The sequence below is a fragment of the Megalobrama amblycephala genome, linkage group LG17 (genome assembly GCF_018812025.1).
Source record: "Megalobrama amblycephala isolate DHTTF-2021 linkage group LG17, ASM1881202v1, whole genome shotgun sequence".
Lineage (NCBI taxonomy): Eukaryota > Metazoa > Chordata > Actinopteri > Cypriniformes > Xenocyprididae > Megalobrama > Megalobrama amblycephala.
This window is the reverse complement of record NC_063060.1, coordinates 17,929,056-17,948,607: the sequence shown is the minus strand read 5'-3', so window position 1 is coordinate 17,948,607 and position 19,552 is coordinate 17,929,056. Positions and strand designations below refer to the sequence as shown.

The window sequence follows — 19,552 nt, the reverse complement described above, 5'->3', positions numbered from 1 at the left end:
TCTCTCTCTATTAGTGCACATTATGCAAATATAGCACGCCAATTACATTGGCTTGTTTTAGTTCACTCGAAGCTGATAGGGCTCTCTGGTGATATCCCAATTCATCGGTCACTACTGACATACGTCGAACGTGACCGACTGAAAGGGAACACTCATCATCACGGCTGTTCATCTTTTAGTTAATCATCTCTGTGTATTTAACCCTTTTGTACGATCACACCGGTGTGATCAGTCTTGGCTGGTCCCTGGAGCATACAATCACACCGGTATGATTAGAACCTTCAGCGCATCACGTGATCAACTGCCAAATTCAATTCAATTCCGGACCAAAATGGATTATGCAGTTCAGTTTGCTGCTGTTGCTTGTGAGAGCCAGAACTTTTTCGTTTTCATTGAAGGATTTTGCTGTCTTGCACACCTGCCCTATGATGATGAGACCCTGAAGTCACTTTTCTGGATCGGGCAAACTACTATCATCCCGTTGAACTCCCAGACACCAGAGAACTTGACTGGAAGGAGGCCATCCATTAGATGTTTGGAGAGCGTCAAACCCATATCCAGAGAACAGCCAGACCCAGAGCAAACTTCAACACCATCGACCATGGAGGAATCGTGTGGGCTTTCTGCGACAAGTGAGTCACAGCCCGAGGATTAGAGGACAGGACTCGCCATCACTCTGGAAGTGGAACCCCATAGTGAATCTGACCAGGGGAGTGAGCCCACGACATCAACAGCTGAGGGAACGAAGATGGAGGACTAGCTGATGGACTTCTATGGGGATGTGTTGACTCCCACCCTATCCCACCTGGTATCTGAATCATCTGTATTGTCCAAAGAGAACTTTATTATCCGTGATTCGTCAGTCTCTTTGAAACTATCACTGTGTAAGTACAGTGCACATTATGACCTGGGATCTTTTCTTTGCTTTAACCTGTGTGGAGCTTATCATGATTACTGTCATCCTGTCAAGTTTCATTTCAACACCATCACCACAGAGTTCAGCCAGTCCTCTAGCCCGCCACTGCCGGATGTTTGCAGCCCTACACCATCTCCGGGAATGCCCTGGCTCCACCAGAGATACTCTGCCTATTGGCTCCTCTGCGTTCCCTCGTCCTTTTTCGTTTTCATTGAGGGCTTTTGCCTCACCGGCTCCCCCTTCATTAGTCGTCACACCACTTTCGCCATAGACGGGCCGTCCGCTGCGCTCCGTCCTTCCACCCCTACGGCTGCAGCGGGTTCCTCCTTCCCTGTCGTGTTCAGCTTGTCCCTGTCATATCACAGTCATGATCAGTTTGTTTTAGTTTTCATGGACTTTCCGTTTGTTTTTTATTCATCACATGCATTACTTTAAAACCCTCTACTGCACACATGTTGATGGCATGTGCCCATCAAAATCATCACAATTTTTTTTTTTAAATGTCAAGAAATCATTAAGTAAAAAGGGAAAAAAACACTTGAAAGACATTGATATATTGAATCTGATACATGCAAAGGTCTGTATCATGTAGTGTGTCATGCCATATAATGTACTACATGTAATAAGATTTCACTCTGTATGAAACTTCAAAAAGCAGTTCTTCTCTGCTGTGAGATAGAGGTATATGTTTCAATTTTTGCACATCACTTTCGGTGTTCCTGCACACCCAGGAACCCTGCATCTTCCCTTCTTATAATACATTGTTGCCAATGTGAGGTATTGTCCAAAACATCCTTGAAAAGTACCCCTTATCTCACAACATTGCCCTGAGGCAACGAAAGAAAAACTGAATTTCTGAACATGCAAAATAATAAAACTTCATAAAAGCTGACAAAAGGCTTCTCTACACCTTCACACACACACACACACACACACACACACACACACACACACACACACACACACAGTCAGGGTTCTGTCACTTCGGTCTAGTTTATTTCTTGGTTTTGTGACAGTCGTGTTTTGTTTTCTTGTCGTGTTTTTGTGTGAGCGTACGGTCTCAAGTGTTCTCGAGCCGTGCGCTCTCTTGTCTGCATGCCTTGTTTCATGTTGGGAGCGTGGCGTTCGGATCCCGGCACTCGTGTCTAGTTTTGTTTCGGTTTCGTGTCGGGATTCGGACACTCGCGCTCCCAGTCCTGTCTTTTATTGTGAGCGCACGGTCGAGCGTTCTTGTCTTGTGTTTTGTTCTTTCATGTTGTTTTTGCCTTGTGTTGTGTAGCACGCAGTCTGTGTTTCACGGGCTGCGTGCTGTCATGTTGTCTTGTTTTGTGTGAACACGTGGCTTATGAGTTTTCATAGTCACGTGTTCCTGTCTCGTCTTGTGTAAGCACGTGGCTTGTGATTTGTCTTCATTGGCCATGTGCTTGTGTCTTTGTTTTGTTTGGTGTGAGCACATGGCTTGTCATGTGTTTCTTTGTGCCATGTGCTCTCATGTCTATTGTCTTGACCCCGCCCACCTTGTTACCTCATTATTGGTTGATTTGCCCCACCTGTCCTCCCTCATTACCTTCCTTGTTTGCTCTCCTATTTATTCTCCTTGTGTTTGCAGTCCTGTGCTGGTTCGTCATTGTATGTTTCCCTCGTGTCAAGCCAAGCCAAGTCAAGTCGAGTCCTGTTTTTCTCCAGTCTGTTTTTCCCCCACGGGGTAGTTTTTGTTGTGTTTTTCTTTTATTTTTGATTATTAAATAAAAGCCTTTCTTCCCTGCATTTGAGTCCTCGCTCCTTCCCTAAACCACACACCCACACACACATTTTTTTATGTACAGTTCATGCCATTTTAAATAAGATTACTAAAGCAAATAATCTTGCCGCCTTCTCACACCATGTGCTCCTGTGACCATGTGTCAGAACAGGATGTCGCACCTTTAAATGGTGCTTGATAGTGACTCCCACACCTTATTTGACTGTTCTTTGGTACTTTCTCAACCTTTCTGGTTGTAATCATTTAAAGAAAAATTGGTAGCACTTTATTTTACAGTACGTGTACTTTCCTGGTACATATATAGTAATTATGCTGTACATACTGGTAAAAGAGTGGTAACAATTAGTAAGTACAATAATTTGTACACTATAATTGGACACTATAAGTAAGTGCCTGTTATTACCCAACACTTGTCTATAGGTACAAAGTAGTTACCATGTATGTACCATTGGAAAGTACAGCAGTGATTATAGTTTCCATGTACATACATGTCAGGTAAGTACCTTGTGTTACCACTCTTTTACCTGTATGTACAGTATAATTACTATATATGTACCAGGAAAGTACACGTACTGTAAAATAAAGTGCTACCGAAAAGTTCACTAAACATAGGGCTTAAGAAAACTTTCCATTGCCTGAGGGCAACGCTGTGCTGTAGAGGGTTCCTGCCACTCATCAGTTATCATGGACGTTAACACTCATCATGACAGCTATTTGTCTTTTTAGTTAATCATCTCTGTATATTTAAGCTCCTGCATGTTTTCTGTTCTTTGTCTGGTAGGGGAGAGTGGGGTAAGATGAGCCATTGTTTACTTATGTAAACAATCCTCAAGATAAGGGAAAAAGAGGCAGAAGTACAATAACATTATTTAAAGTAATTTCAGGATGTTTCCTATCATTTTAAATGATCAGAATACATCTATGACCAAGGGTTCTAAAAATATGGAAAAGAGTGTTCCTCTGGCTCAATTTGATCTGAGTCAGTAGGTGGGTGTAAACTGACCATCTAACTGAATCTGAATCAAACCCATGTAATTTTAAAGATACTATACCTATTTTAAAAACTAATTTAATAATCAAATTTCCTTTTACAGATATTCTTTGTAAAAATATTTTAAAGCTAAATTAAACAACATAAAACCAACCAAATAACTGTTTCCATTTCTGAAACAATATGTTGAGAATGAATAAATGTCACTGAAACTAATAAATATTTTAGTTAAAAGGTTCTTGACATGGTTGTTTTTCTGCAATGTCGACCATGTTAGGACATTAGAGACTACAGATGGAAAGATATATGTGATTAAACCCCCTTTGGTTCATATAGAAGGATTTGGTGTACTTGTATACTATTCCTATCAAATAAACTCGAAAATAAAGATAAAATAAACCAGTCGCGTAATATTACATTGAAATGACACCAGTTTATACTTCAGATTTAACTTAAATTCATTGCCTTATGGTGGGGTAAGTTAAAACACTGGCTCAATTTACCCCACAGCATTTGGCTCACTTTGCCCCATAGCTGCCATTTTAGGAAAAGCTAGCTAGCTTACCAATTCAGAATAATATTTAGCTAAATGACTTGCATGGTTTTATACGTTGCTAAATCACCAATATGCATCATAAATATTTTTAGACTTGAACAAATTTGCTTAGATGATTTTACTATGACAAGCCAAAAACAGTTTTTAAAGTAAATAAGCGACTTCCACTCCTCCCATGTGCTTCTCTTTTCACAGACTGGCAGAAATGATGGGTGGTTCTAAAATATATGGTCACATGACAATAAAATGGTACGGTTGCCAAGATACAGGGGGTGGGTCAACTTACCCACTGGCTCATCTTACTCCACTCTCCCCTACTGTCTCGTGTTAGCATGCTGTTTTGCACGTTGGCTGTCAATTTAGATCATTCTCATAAGCCCTGTGTGTAATATTATCATCTTCATCTTTATTGGGATATAAGCATTACACCTACAAACCCACAGACATTGTGATAAACCTGTCTGAATTGTTCCACTGCCTGTTTTAACTAAGTAAGAAAAAAAAAAAAAAACATTATAAAGACAGTTATCTTTTAACATACTGCAATGTACATGATTCATTTTACTCATTCAGTCTTAGGCAAAGTAATCCAGCAACAATCATAAATGTTTATGTTTCAGAAACAATCATAAATGTTTAAACAACAAAAGCCATGCTTTTGCATAGAGGGGTATATTGTTGTCAGTCAGTATCCTGGCAACCTCCTTGCTAAACTGTGAAGTACGGTGTTCCCCAGGGGTGTAGAGTATCACTGGTGTCTTGATACTTCACAAAATGTCAGACAAAGGAGTTTGCAAAGTCATTGCCTTTTTATGTCCGGAGGTGCAATTCCTATTAACACAACAAGGAAAACATACACTCAAATTGCTGTCTGTCAGGGAATAATACATTTCTATGCCAGATAAATGAAATGTTGGAACATGTTCAGTGTGCTTGAGTGCTGTCATCATCTAATCTGGTAAGTAAACATACAGACATTCCAAAGGCAGTTGTTTTCCTATATGTGAAGATGTGCTAGATTAATGTATTTGACCATTTCGTTGCTTTTTTCCCTTTTTGGATTCAAAATGTGCGACACCTTTGTTCTGCTATGGTATAACATTGCTCTCACATGATCAATTGGTTCAAAGAGTCTCAAGTTACAGAAGTGCATTATAGTTAGGCTAAAATAATTGCTAGACATACTCAAGAAATTTAAAACTTTTTAACATAAGTATATATTGACTTCCCCCCCTACTTTTTAGTGTAGTATTAATCTCTTTTGTGCATACTGTCAGATGAAATCCCACAGGCGTTCATGCTTCTATACTTAATATCTGTGCTCAGTTTATGTGACAGAGTTTTATTTACAATGGCTAAATGTAAAAAAAATAGCTGCTGTGACCCAGAGACCTTTGAATCCTGCAGGCAGCCCTGAATGTGTGTATGGTCGTGCCCTGAATAGACTGATGACATATTTTGTAGGCCAGCCCAGAAGTTAACATTACCCTAGTTCTCTAGACAAAAACCCAATATGATTTTTGCCTTTGGCTTTTGGATTATTGCAGAAAATAAGCTCTGCCTCTAATAAAAGTTTTCAAATTTCAAAATATTTCTTAGATTTTGTTTATCATGATCATTTTACATTGCACAGTTTTATGAATTTTGAAACCTAAATACAATTAGCAGAAGTAAAAAACTAAACACAGGCAATAAACAAACACCACTATCATATGACTTCAACATCACCATCATTATCAGTCTTTCTTTTAAAACATTTTTCCTGAAAGTTTGTTATAATAGTTTGCAAGATTGTAATCAAACACAACAAGGCTGTGAAAGTGGACTAGTGAGTAGATGAGTTTACCTGTTTGGAGTAACATTTAATGTCCCTGACAACCTCTGTAGTCCCATTTAGGCACTTGTTAGTGACCACCTTTTTCAAGACAAGTAAAAGATTTTTAAAAATCACAATATTACTGATATATTTTATGTCTTAGAATAAATCATGAAAATATATTGAGCCATTAAAAAACCCTTTGACTTCAAGACGATGGAACCAGAAGTGTTATAACGCTAACTAGTTTCTGGGATTTGGCCTACAAAAAATATGTCATCCCTGCAGAAATCTATAAAGTGAGACGAATTATGAGCTGAGCTGAGAGCCTTACAAACATGTCCCATTCTCTTGATCATTTAAAACACATACACACACACACAGGGAGTTTGACTTTGGTCAGTGTGTATAGCCTCTGTATAGCCAAATACATGACTGCATGATCTCTCTCTCTTTTTCTCTTTGAAAAAAGGTAGAGATGGATATTGCTCTTTGTGAAACAGAATACTTTTACATCCTTCAGCCAACTGACACCCTCAGGAACTTTAGTAAAAGAAGACATGAATAATTTATGTTTCTTTAATTGTTGCATAAACCCTCAGCAAATAGTTGAAATAATTATAGGCCTAACAGTCAACTTAGTACTTTTGACATTTAGTGAATGTGACATTATTGAATGTGAATGGACTGCATTTATTTGCTTTAGTGGTGGCTCAAACACAGAGTTACTGATGGGAACTCACAATGAAATCCTGTTGTTTTCTCCCTATTGTGTTTCATTGCAGAGAAACATTAATTTCTCATCATGTTTTTGCAAGGTAAGTGATTACCCAAAAGTTCAAAACCATCTGAATTCATGAAAAGTGCATGGCATTGCAAAACAAACATAAGGGATAGTCATCCGGGGTCCAACGGTCAATTGTACAGTTTATCGGTCATATTTTAGTATTTGTTCAATAAACAGCTTCAATAAACTGCTTTTATACAACTGTTCAATAAAACAAGAGGTTCATATTTAGTAATATACATTTTATTGCCAGTTACTTTTGTGTTTTTGCTCTGTGGAAACAGTTCTAAATTAATCCAATGCAAACGGAAACCATGTTAAATCTGGTAATATACCTATTAGCACCATCAGTGCATTTAAACAAATCAGTTGAGTGGACAATTCAGTGACTCACTAATAAAAATGTTGTGCGTTGCCAGGACTGCGTTCCCTTTCAAGAATCTGAAATTACACAGATATGACTATTAATGTGAAAAATATTCTTAATTTTTGTATTTATTGTTTATTGTTGTATTATATTTTATTATAATGTATATTTAATATTACCTAAAACTTTGATTGGCAATAACTGGTAACATTGTGTCTAAAAAAATGGAAGTTACTCAATTTTACCTTTATGCTTATCGAACCATTGTGAGCAATAAAACATCTTGGTTATGACTGTAACCATGGTTTCCTGAAGAGGGAACGAGATGTTGCGTCAATCGATGCTGTGGGAAAGCTCTGCGTGATTGCGTCATGAAGCACATGTGAAATCAGTCCAATCAGTTCCTCATGGTTCGGGTCCCGCTGCTGCAGAGGCACAGTGGTGATCTAGGTCATGGGGATCACAAATGGATTTAACATAGGGGTTTAAGATGGGCCCAGCCTTATCTCTGCCCTCACCTGCTAGATCCAGTGTCTTTTCTCATGGATCGGAAGCATGTGCTGGGGTTTCTTCCACCCTGAGTGAGGCACCGGTGCTGCAATTATCTAGCTCTGAGGAGGTGGATATTGTAAGCATTGATGCTGGAGATGTTGAGGATTCACCACCTCACTCTCCAGCATACAAGGAGCTGGTGGAGGTTGTGACTCGCGCTGTTGCCAGATTAAATATTGACTGGCCAGCTGAGAAGCAGGACATTCATCCTAAAAGCAAGCTAGACAAATGCTTCTTGTCCTTGCGGTCACAACCCTCTCGTCAGGGCTTGCCGTTTTTTGGAGAAAACCAGTGTCTTATCGAGGGTATAGTGCATAAACATCCAGCTATTTATAGTGATTAGCTATTTATCTCTCTCCTCAGTCTACATTGTCCCTAAAAGCCCTGACATTACCCACCAAACCGGTCAGAACAATTTCGGCTTATACAGCAGCTGGTCAGGCAATGTCTCTGCTGCAAGCCTACCAGGCTGATCTGTTATTTTACATGATCAAGTTCACACAGCGATGCTTACATCCCTTGGTTATGTAGAAGAAACCCAGGTTCCTATCCCAAGGTCCCGTGTTGGGAGCTCCTTGTTGACGCAAGATGCTAAAGACAGATGCTTCCCTCACTGGTTGGGGAGCGATTCTAGATGGTCACTCAACTCAAGGCCTGTGGATCTCTCCACAGGCCTGTCTGATCTCTCCTGGCACATCAATACCCTATAAATTTTGGCTGACTTTCTTGCTCTCAAGAATTTCCTCCCAGACCTTAAGGGCAACCATTTGCTCATCCGCTCAGACAACACGTCTGTGGTCTCTTACATAAATTGCTTGTGTCAACTCTGCAAACTGGCGCAACAAATCCTCCTGTGGTCCCAGGGAAAACTGCTTTCACTCAGGCCAACTTACATCCCTGGGTGCCAAAATCAGGAAGCAGACATCTTGACGAGGCAGGGGCTGAAGTCCGGGGAATGGACGTTCCACCCGAGGGGGTGTAGGAGATATGGAGGGTTTTCAGCCAGGCTCATGTGATCTTTTTGCATCTCAAGAGACGTCTCACTGTCCACTCTGGTTCTCCCTCACACATTCAGCTCCTCAATCTACGCAGCACAAGTTCCCTAGAAAGGGAACATCTCGGGCAAGGCTGTAATCTTGGTTCCCACAGTGTCAATCGATGCAGTGTCTTGTTGCCTCTTCAGGGAACCAAGGTTACAGTCATAACCGAGACATTTTATTGCTTACAATGATTCGATAAGCATAAAGTTAAAATTAAGTAACTTACTTTTTTTAGACACAATCTTACCAGTTACTGCCAATCAAAGATTAGAGGTAATATTAAATATCCATTATAAAAAAAAATATAATACACTTAGTGCTCATTTACAAAAACTCTGGAATAACAATTTTAACAATAAATACAAAAAATAATATTTTTCAACAATATTTTTCTTAAATATAATAAATACAATTGGAATAATAATACACTATATCAGTTGTTGCTAATAAAACTAGTGTCAGACTGCAGAGATGACAGAAGTTGCATCTGAAATAGCATTTAGCCATTATTTACAGAGACTATTGTACTAACTAAGTGTTCTCATCAACATCATTGTTAGCTATGTACAAGTGTTCATAATGTTATGTGATGACATTATTTTATGGCTAAAACTCGTTCAGGTCAATATGTAGCTACAATATGGTGTATGACTGCTTCTGCTGTCATAAACCATATTGTTCTATGATAATGTGCCTGTATTACTCCATGACAGACTAGTGAGCAATTCAAATATCATATTTATTCAAGTTGTTTTAGTATGTTACATTGAGCTGTTCTTTTGCACTTTTGATGACCTTTGGTTAATGATCTTGGAGATTAACAGGAAACAGTACCCAAGTGAAAATGTACCCAATGAAATGGATTATTACTGTGATGACATGACCTATTTCTAGTTTGATAACTTAATGATCAAATCTATTTTTTAAATGCATTCTTCTTAAATGTAGGTCAAACAGGAGGAGAAAATGTACCTGCAGCCAATGTTCCTGTGGCACCTGGTGAGAATTCAGGTACCTTTTCTATACAGCAGCCATATAAAAATGTTCACGAGAAATCAAGACAATCTGCACTTGCATTTGACAATCTCGTAAAATTACCAACTCTTCATAGTCAAAACTAAATTAAGTGGGGTTACCCTTGTAATGGCTGAACCAATCAAATTATTCATTGTATTTAATGAACAATCTGGCAATCTAAGCATGTAGGGGAATGGAAAAAGGGTACGTTTTTGTCATGTGGTGCAAGTTCCGCCCTCTCTCTTCCTGCTTCTAATGCTCCTTCTTCTGGTTGATGTGCGTGTGGGACCCCACTGCGGCCCATGTGCACCAGCAGGCCTTGACCACAGCCTGCTATGTTCTCACTCTCCGCCCGGGAGAAAGAACTCTCCCAACAGAGTCAGACTGTAATTTCTTCTTTCCAACTCGGAAGGAAATTGCAGCTTTACTATCACTGAACTGACAACCATCAGCTCTTCCCTGCATCCTCTGTTTGACGTTGTGGGTAGCCTCTCCAGCCAGCACAGCCGCATCAACAAGCCTCAATCTACAACCAGCCATGTGCTTACTCGAGAGAAAGAGAACTCTCTCTCTCTCTCAGCCATAGCAGAGTCAAACTAACCACGCAAGTTTGTCATCATTTCTTCATTCAACACAGATGAAATCGATTGCAACTTCAGCACCATCAACTCAAGGAACCATCAAAAACTTCTTCAGAAACTTCAGAGACTGCTTCAACTACAAAGGCAATGAACAGAGGTTAAGGATAAGCAGTAAAATCCTCTTAACGAGGCATTTTGAAAATAATAAGCTGATGGTTGCTTTTCACGGTTAAATGACACTTTTCCATAGCTTCATTCCCTGTTTCTGTTTCCGGTTTAATTCTGGCACTTTCCATTTAACCCATGTATGTGTGTATGTGTTTGTTTAGATTAGTTGTGTTTGTGATTTAGTTAAACTTGTGCACAATACATATCTGGTTCTGATTCTCTGCTTGCAACAGTCAATTTAACGATTCCATCTATATGCCATCCTGCCACCCCCACTATCAAGACATCTTCTGTCCCAAATGGGCCTCACAATTACCCCCACAATGACCATGGAACTGTCCCATAGGCCTTATTCCAGGTGAGCCAGTGCCCCGTAGAAAGATCTACCCACTCTCTATACCTGAACAGTAGGCCAAGGTGGAGTACACGGAGGAGGCCCTGCAACAAGGCTAGATCCTTGTAGAAGTTTGTATCAGTGCTTTGTACCCTATGTGGATGCAACTACCAGGTAACCCAAAACTACCTGGTAACACAAATTATTTGGTAACACAAAATGTCTCAGTTATGACTGTAACCTTAGTTCCCTCAAAAGGGAATTAGACGCTGCATTGAGAATTGATGCTGTGAGAAAGCCTCCACGTGATCTTGATGGTCCAATGGCATGACGGAATGTCATAGGTGGGTGACGTCATACACAGGAAGCTATAAAGCGCACCCAGAACAATGTCAGCTTCTGATAGGCCGAAGCAAGTCGATCACAGGCACGCCTGAAGTATGGCAGGGCAGTGCAGTGTCTTGTTCCCTTTTTAGGGAACCAAGGTTAGAGTCATAACCAAGTTATGGTTGGTTCATGAGTTCCCCTTTCAAGGGAACTCATGTTGGGTCGAGAATTGATGCTGTGGGAACGTTAAATGAATACATGCAGATCTCTTGGAAGGAAGAACACAATCTTTGGCTTACTTCCCCAAAAGAGCTTTGACTTATCGTTCCATTTTCAGGGCCTGCAGGACCCACTGAGACACGTTTGCCAGAAGCTCCCATGCTGCCAAATTGTCTACTAAGGGTATATTTCAAGTAGTCAGCTCGGCACCCTGAAGTGGAAGACTGGCAGGGAACAACCAAACTGACTGCTTTGGAACCAACCTCAGAGGGTGCAAACATCCCAGCACCACAACATACCCAGGCGGACACTGAGATATAGGGTCACTGGAGATCACTATGCCCTGAAGCACATGAGGTGGTGGGGTTGACAGAACAGCCCCCTGAGGGCACCGAAGGAAGATGAGCACTGTGAAATGAGGTGTATTCCATTTCCCTCCGGAGGGGTCTGCCCTCAGAGGTCTGACGCCACTGGCTTCAGGACCTCTTTGCCAAAGCCTTCTTTGAGATAACAATGGTCCTCATATCCGTCTTACCCCAAGAAGGCTTCAGCTGAGAGTACTGCCCCGGTGCCCAGTCTTTTTGTGGGTGGTGATGCTCTGCTTCTGTTGAAATCTTTTTGGCAGAAGTTCCAATGCTACTTAGGGAACCAGCCTCTCTCGAGTAGATGATCCAGTGCCCTGAAGCGGAAGACTGATAGGGAATAACCAAACTGACTCTGACTCTAAAGTCGCCCAGTGCAGAAACGTTTCCGAGCAGACACTGAGACTAGAGGTTGGGCACTGATTAGGGTTAGATCTGAACTCTGCAGGACTGTGGCTCTCCAAGCCTGCAAACACATGTAATTAGTTTGCATGCTATCATAGGAACAAGAGAGAAAGGGAATCTCCCATCTGCTCACTTCCCTCTGCATTATAAATATATATTGCATACCCTTAATCTATGCATTGCCTCAGCAACCGCGAGATCTGAGCCACTAGATTTTTTATTGCACAAGACTTTCTTCCCTCAAAATGATAGCCAACAGGACTGGAGCTAGAAATCCGATAATGCATGATTTCTTTACACATTGTGACGGTTTTGATGAACTGCACAGGTTTTAATGATCACAAATGCAAGAGCCAATTGGGAGATAGACAAAAAGCTAACAATAAGCGAATAAAAAAATAAGTGGAAAGAGCAGCGAGAGGTAACAGTGACGTGTAGAGTTGTAGTGACAGTGAGTGCCGGCAACAGTAGAGGCTGCTGCTGAGTCGAGTCGCGGGCAGTTTGAATCAAATACACACAGGTTTTGCTAGTACAGAACCAAAGAAGGATACTTGCCACACTTTTGAATCCTTTTGACACAGATTGCATAGCACTTGTTCCTGACACAGACTGCGGAGAGTTGTCTGCTGAGCGTGTCTGTTCATGTGTTTCCAAAAGCTTCCCCAGGTAGCCATCATTTGCACCCAATACCACATACACATTCACACTTCTTTCCCTTATTTGTTTTGTTTTCTTTTTGGGATAACTGTCTGATGATTTTTAACTGTTGATTTTTGAAACCGAGTGTTTTGCCAACATTTCTTCTTTTCTTTCTTTCTTTTGATCTTTTGTTGAGAAACAAACTCTTAACCCTACAAACTAATAATTACACCAGGTACACAATGCACCACATCAAAAGACTTTGATTTGTGTATTTTTATGTATTTGCATTAATCCTTTGTGTGAAAATAGTTTTCTCCTATTTTGATATTGCACATTGCAATTTGACATTGAATCTTTTGTGTGGGATGTTTTTGTTGTTGTGAATGAATTCCATTACTTTACATTGATATCTATTTTTTGTAACTGGTGGTTTGAGTTATCCTGGTTTAATCTGTTAATTGAAATTCTTTTGGTGGATTAAGTTCTGCCTGGTGCCCTAATTAGCAAAGATTATTTTAAGGAATTCATTTTCAATTAAATTCCTGTAGTTAGTGTACCATCACTATAATGTCTGGACATTTTATGAATAAACACAGTCAGTCCCCTCGAGAGCTGATTCTCCCAAACAAACAACACATAAATCATTGTATCACCCACTCACAATGTAGCCAGGGCAGGGTGGAACATACAATTCAAATCGCTGTTTTCTCGCCAATGAAATGCTTGGGATAATCACACAGCTCCTTGATGAGGTGGAACTCTCCTTTCTGTCTATGCAATCTCAGGATTTGATGGACCCAATATTTCCTCTTTCTTTTTCTCTTTTTAAGAAGAGAGAGGACAACTAAATCGTGCTCACTGCTTGAAGACTTCATTTTGTATTGTTTTGCAATTTTTTTGCAACGGGTTCATTAATACGCATCGGACTCAGTGTGCAAGGTCTCTTTGCATGACGAATTTTTAGGATTACAAATATGAAAAAACGCATGCGAAAATTTCGGACCCAGTGTGCAAAGGCCTTAACTGTGCATACGTCCTCCACTTAATGGTCCTCTACTTTCTTCCTTCAAAGAAACGAGTGAGCACCATTTAATACAAAAATATAATAAAGTGTGTTGCTCAGTTTTTAGTTATAGCTTCAGATCCATGATATTTCATTTGCTTCAACCAGGATACACAAGAAGTATGTTCAACACGGATGTGCAGATGGTTGTTGTGGCAATGAACACTAAAGAAACCTCTTGTGCATTTGTGCTGAACGTCCATCTTGTATAATATAAAAAGCATTTTTAGGAGGCCCTCGGCTTTTGGGGGTCCAAGGCGGTCGCCTACCTTTGCCTAATGGTATGTCTGTCTCTGCAAAGGTACATACAGTATGATTTGGTTTTCTTATATCAACATTGCAGGCAAATTTCAACCTCTTGTGAAATGTTTTCATTCTCTTTCGCTTCATGTCTGAACATGTAAATGTACTGATATCTGATAGTTTATGAGATTTTCTGTTTTTCCCGTAGTCCCTGTATATACCATTGGCCCTCATCCAGGCAGAAACGAAGTTTATCCTACACCACCAGTCGGTAAAATTATAAAGGGTTTAGTAATGATAAAGGTTTTTTTTTCTTTCTTTCTTTCTTTTTCTTTACAAATAATATGTTTATAGAGTTCAGATACTGTAAGCATTTTCTTTTCTGCTGCAGGTTATGTACCACCTCAGGTCCCGATGGTCATGCCAGTCCCAGACAGACCCCTGGGCTGTCCTCCGGGTCTAGAGTACCTAACCCAGGTGAATAACAGCATAAATTATGAAGTGAACATTTCAAATATATGAACTATATAACTATATGAACCTTTCTCTAGGATATGTGGTGACTTCACAGCATCTGCTTTACAAATTGGAATCAAAAATTATTTAATGGTTCAGACTGGTGAGGGGATGCGTAATGACAGCTGGGTGATTTTTGCTCTCCACTTCCTGTGAAGTGATGTATCGATGCTCCCTTATTTCATATGCCGTATGTAGTAACCTTCAAACTGAACATGCTCGCTCCCTTCGGATTGGAATCTCACTTAAGATGGCAGGATACCCCGTGAAGTCCACTTCGCATTACACTTGCGGTCTCACCTTATGACACACAAGTGCCCTGCTCCCTCCAAAGTGTCCACTTCAAGGGGTCTGCCCTTTGAAATGTGTAGGGATCCTCACTTCCGATTGGAATTTGCCCAAAAGCAGGCTGTATTTGACCTTATGAATCACCTGTTGTTCAAGCTAGGGTTGCCAGGTCCACGGGTTTTCACTACACCAAACATTATTTGTAGTGCACCTCCCATCCAATAATTGCAAAGAGTGTTTTGCTTTGTTACTTCTGATAAGAAACAAAGTCTCTTCTTTCAAATTCTGTACATTTTATCATGAAATTCAAACAATAAATGGCTCTAAAATGTGACATGACAGATCACTGTATCACTTTTCTTCCACTTTAATACAAGTTATATCTCAAAAATCACGAATAAATATCAGAAGTTGTGTTGAAATTTTGTGACCGTGGGCCCGAATAATGAACGGCCGGTGCGAGGACCCTGTGCGACTATGAGAACTGAATGAACGAGTACAATACGAGTAATGAGTTAAACAGGATAATCAAATGACTAGATAAATTATCATATAAATGGTCAATAATCAATTGGCTTTATAACATAAATTCAAGGTCATAATAAAATGGAGTCAGTTAAAATTTTAATTGGAATTAAACTACTTTGCCACACTGAAAAGACAGAACATGCAAGAAACCTTCATCCATTCTGTTGGAAACTGTCATTGGGCCGATTGGGCGGTCCTTACAGCTGTATGTATTTTATTCATTAAAATGAACCAACAAATTAGAGTCATTCATTTTAGAGTCAGACTACATGATCCACTAAAAGAATTGATTCATTAAAGTCAATTTTTTGGAGGCGGATAACATTCGTGAGATGCTGTAAGCCAAGGGATAGTTCACCCAAAAACTCATGACATCCCCCCCCATGACATTCCAGATTTATATAACTTTCTTTTTTTCAGATAATGACAAATGAAGATTTTTAGAAAAGCAAGCTCTGTGATTACATATAATGCAAGTGATTGGGCGCCAAAAATGTTGAAGCTCCAAAAGGCACATACAGCCATTGAGACAGTAATAAAAATCAATGTCTATTTATTTTTTTTTTATTTTTTTTTTATTAAAAATGGAAGCAATTTCGAAAACGAGCTGTTTCTCGATTTTCAACAAATGGATTTATTTGCAAATATACTGTATATCTAGATGTGAAAATACATTCTATGTATATTTTCATGACAGTTCTACAATGCTGCTTATCACAGGTTGACCAGCTTCTAATTCATCAGAAAGTGGAACTAATGGAAGGTAATGTTTAGCCATTGATTGCACTAGAAACACTTTTCTAAACTTCTGTCACATAAACACAAATGCTCTCTTTCTCTCACAGTTCTCATGGGATGGGAGACCAAAAATCAATATGTGGTGAAAAATAGTTTAGGGCAGCAGGTGTTTTTTGCTGCTGAGGAGAGTGATTTCTGTACTCGTATGCTCTGTGGATCGGTTCGCTCCTTCCTGCTCCATATCCAGGATAACATGGGACAGGAAGTGATGACTTTATCCCGTCCCCTTAACTGCAGTAGTTGTTGCTTCCCTTGCTGTCTACAAGAGGTATAGTATACCACACAACATGACCACTTCACTGTGTATACTGTTCCATGATTATTATCACACTGTTTTGCATCCTGCTTTGCATTCTGGTATAGCCACATAAAATAAGAGGACAAATTGTTTGAAATATTGCAAAATACCTATCTATGTTGCTATCTTAATGTTTGTACTGCCATATATTTCAGCTGGAGGTTCAGAGCCCTCCGGGCAGCCCTATTGGTTATGTAATGCAAAGCTGGCATCCTTTCCTGCCAAAGTTCACTGTTCTGAATGAGAGAAAAGAACCCGTTCTGAAGATTGTGGGACCATTCTGTGACTGCAAATGTTGTTCTGATGTTATTTTTGAGGTATGGTGCATAAATTATAGCAAATATTATACTGTCATGTACAATATAATATAATATAATATAATATAATATAATATAATATAATATAATATAATATAATATAATATAATATAATATAATATACAACTGTATTCATCTTTGATAATAATAAATGTTACGCAACAAATCAGTATATTAGAATGATTTCTAAAAATATTTAATAAAAGCAGTTGTCTTGTTGTGAATGTCAAATGTTTTGTGAGTATTTATGTTTTGTGAATGTAACTGATGCTCATCAAATGTTTATGGGATTCCAGGTGATGTCAATGGATGAGTCCTCAGTGATTGGTCGAATTAGCAAACAGTGGACAGGATTTGAGGCAGAAGCGTTTACTGATGCAGACAACTTTAGCTTACAATTTCCAATGGATTTGGATGTGAAAATAAAAGCAGTTCTATTAGGAGCCTGCTTTCTTATTGTAAGTAATATGTACACTTTATTAATACAAACCATAATATTGTTCAAGTGTTTTAAAATCATACAAACAGTTAAAAACGTAATAAAGGATGAGTGCAGTATTTATATTTGAGAGCCTTTTTTTTCATTTAAAAAAAAAAGTATTTATTAGCTTTCCCATCAAAATGAAATAATATTTCTTTGTATTTGGTTACAATGGTCATTTAATCATGGTGCAATCATACTTCTGCTTAAAACAGTATTTAGGGTGTAATTGGATATATTATATTCACATAAATGCATAAATCATAGTAATTTACTTTTGTCTTTTTCTCATTTTTAATATACAGGATTTCATGTATTTTGAGCACACTCAAAATCAAGAGTAAGACCATCCTGGAGCTTTGTTCACATTTGATTACATCATGTATTTCTTTTGAAATACAAATGCTGTTTAGTTTTCTCTTTGAAATTTTAACTCAAAATTATGTGGATCATAGTCAGAATTTTCCCCAATTACAATACCATAGTGTAAAAACATCCAGTTATCTCATCCTCACTAACAATTCTTCCAGTTTTCTTCCACCCTCACATCTTTTTCATATTATATATACAGTACAGTTCAAAAGTTTGGAACCACTAAGATTTTTAATGTTTTTAAAAGAAGTTTCGTCTGCTCACCAAGGCTACATTTATTTAATTAAAAATACAGTAAAAAACAGTAATATTGTGAAATATTATTACAATTTAAAATAACTGTGTACTATTTAAATATATTTGACAAAGTAATTTATTCCTGTGATGCAAAGCTGAATTTTCAGCATCGTTACTCCAGTCTTCAGTGTCGCATGATCCTTCAGAAATCATTCTAATATGCTGATTTGCTGCTCAATAAACATTTATGATTATTTTCAATGTTGAAAACAGTTGTGTACTTTTTTTTTTTCAGGATTCCTTGATGAATAGAAAGTTCAAAAGAACAGCATTTATCTGAAATACAAAGCTTCTGTAGCATTATACACTACCGTTCAAAAGTTTGGGGTCAGTAAGAATTTTTATTTTAATTTTTTTGAAAAGAAATTAAAGAAATGAATACTTTTATTCAGCAAGGATGCATTAAATCAATCAAAAGTGGCAGTAAAGACATTTATAATGTTACAAAAGATTAGATTTCAGATAAACACTGTTCTTTTGAACTTTCTATTCATCAAATAATCCTGAAAAAAAATATTGTACACAAGTATTTTGTACAATTGTACACATTAAATGTTTCTTGAGCAGCAGATCAGCATATTAGAATGATTTCTGAAGGATCATGTGACACTGAAGACTGGAGTAATGAGCTTTGCCATCACAGGAATAAATTACTTTGTGAAATATATTCAAATAGAAAACAGTTATTTTAAATTGTAATAATATTTCACAATATTACTGTTTTTACTGTATTTTTAATTAAATAAATGTAGCCTTGGTGAGCAGACGAAACTTCTTTTAAAAACATTAAAAATCTTAGTGGTTCCAAACTTTTGAACTGTACTGTATATAATAAAGTATTTTTTTTTTTTTTACATTCTTTTCACACACTTTTCTTCTCCACTTTTCATCTCACCTCCACCTTACATTCCTCCTTTTGTAAATTTGTCAAATAAAGAAAGGTGTGTCACCATAAACCTGCTGTGAATACAACATGTCAGCCGTCTAGAACATGTAAATGTTTAACTAATCTATGGAATGTGGATTTAAATAGACATTGCATTCTCCTTTAGGTAATGCTTCAGCTGCTTTTTTGCTTTTTAAAACAACTAGTTCATAGGGTTGGGTATCGTTTGAATTTTAGCCATTCCGATTCTTTTCGATTCCCAGCTTTGATTCCAGTAAGTTAAAAACATTTATATCAAACATATTTATTCTGTATCTTTTGGCAAAACATTTTGTTGCAGCTGATTTCCATGAACAAAAATCAGCATCCTACAAAAAAATCAGAAGCCTCAATAACACTAATATTTTCCCATGGTTTTAACAAAAATACCTCAGCAAAAGGACTGTACTAACTAATTTAAATTTCAAGTAAAGACAAGAAAACGGTAATAAAATAAGAACAAATAAACAAATTAGCAATAGCATAAATCAATACAATTGAACAAAGTTCAGTTACAGAAATTAAAATCAAATGTAAAATAACACAGAATAGTTTTATTTTTATAAATAAAATGAAGATTAATC

General features: G+C 38.2%; 1 protein-coding gene across 2 annotated transcripts; it reads left to right on the top strand.

Annotated features, from left to right (window-relative positions):
• The first annotated feature begins 4,941 nt into the window (after positions 1–4,941).
• LOC125251607 (phospholipid scramblase 1) lies at positions 4,942–18,010 on the top strand. Of its 2 annotated transcripts, none has more exons than XM_048164651.1 (10): positions 4,942–5,183; positions 6,827–6,859; positions 9,736–9,786; positions 14,357–14,419; positions 14,540–14,625; positions 16,201–16,243; positions 16,326–16,546; positions 16,732–16,893; positions 17,190–17,351; positions 17,680–18,010. In XM_048164651.1, the coding sequence occupies exons 2-10, from the start codon at positions 6,847–6,849 to the stop codon at positions 17,716–17,718; spliced, it is 840 nt and encodes a 279-aa protein (XP_048020608.1). In that variant the 5' UTR covers positions 4,942–5,183; positions 6,827–6,846; the 3' UTR covers positions 17,719–18,010. The 2 variants fall into 2 exon arrangements, with proteins under 2 accessions (XP_048020608.1, XP_048020607.1); XM_048164650.1 differs by having other exon boundaries at positions 4,944–5,183; positions 9,736–9,798.
• The last annotated feature ends 1,542 nt before the right edge of the window (positions 18,011–19,552 follow it).

Coding starts and splice junctions, on each gene's coding strand:
- LOC125251607 (XM_048164650.1), top strand. Junction 9,799..14,356: donor GGCACCTGGTGAGAATTCAG/GTACCTTTTCTA, acceptor TTTTTCCCGTAG/TCCCTGTATATACCATTGGC. Junction 16,894..17,189: donor GTTCTGATGTTATTTTTGAG/GTATGGTGCATA, acceptor ATGGGATTCCAG/GTGATGTCAATGGATGAGTC.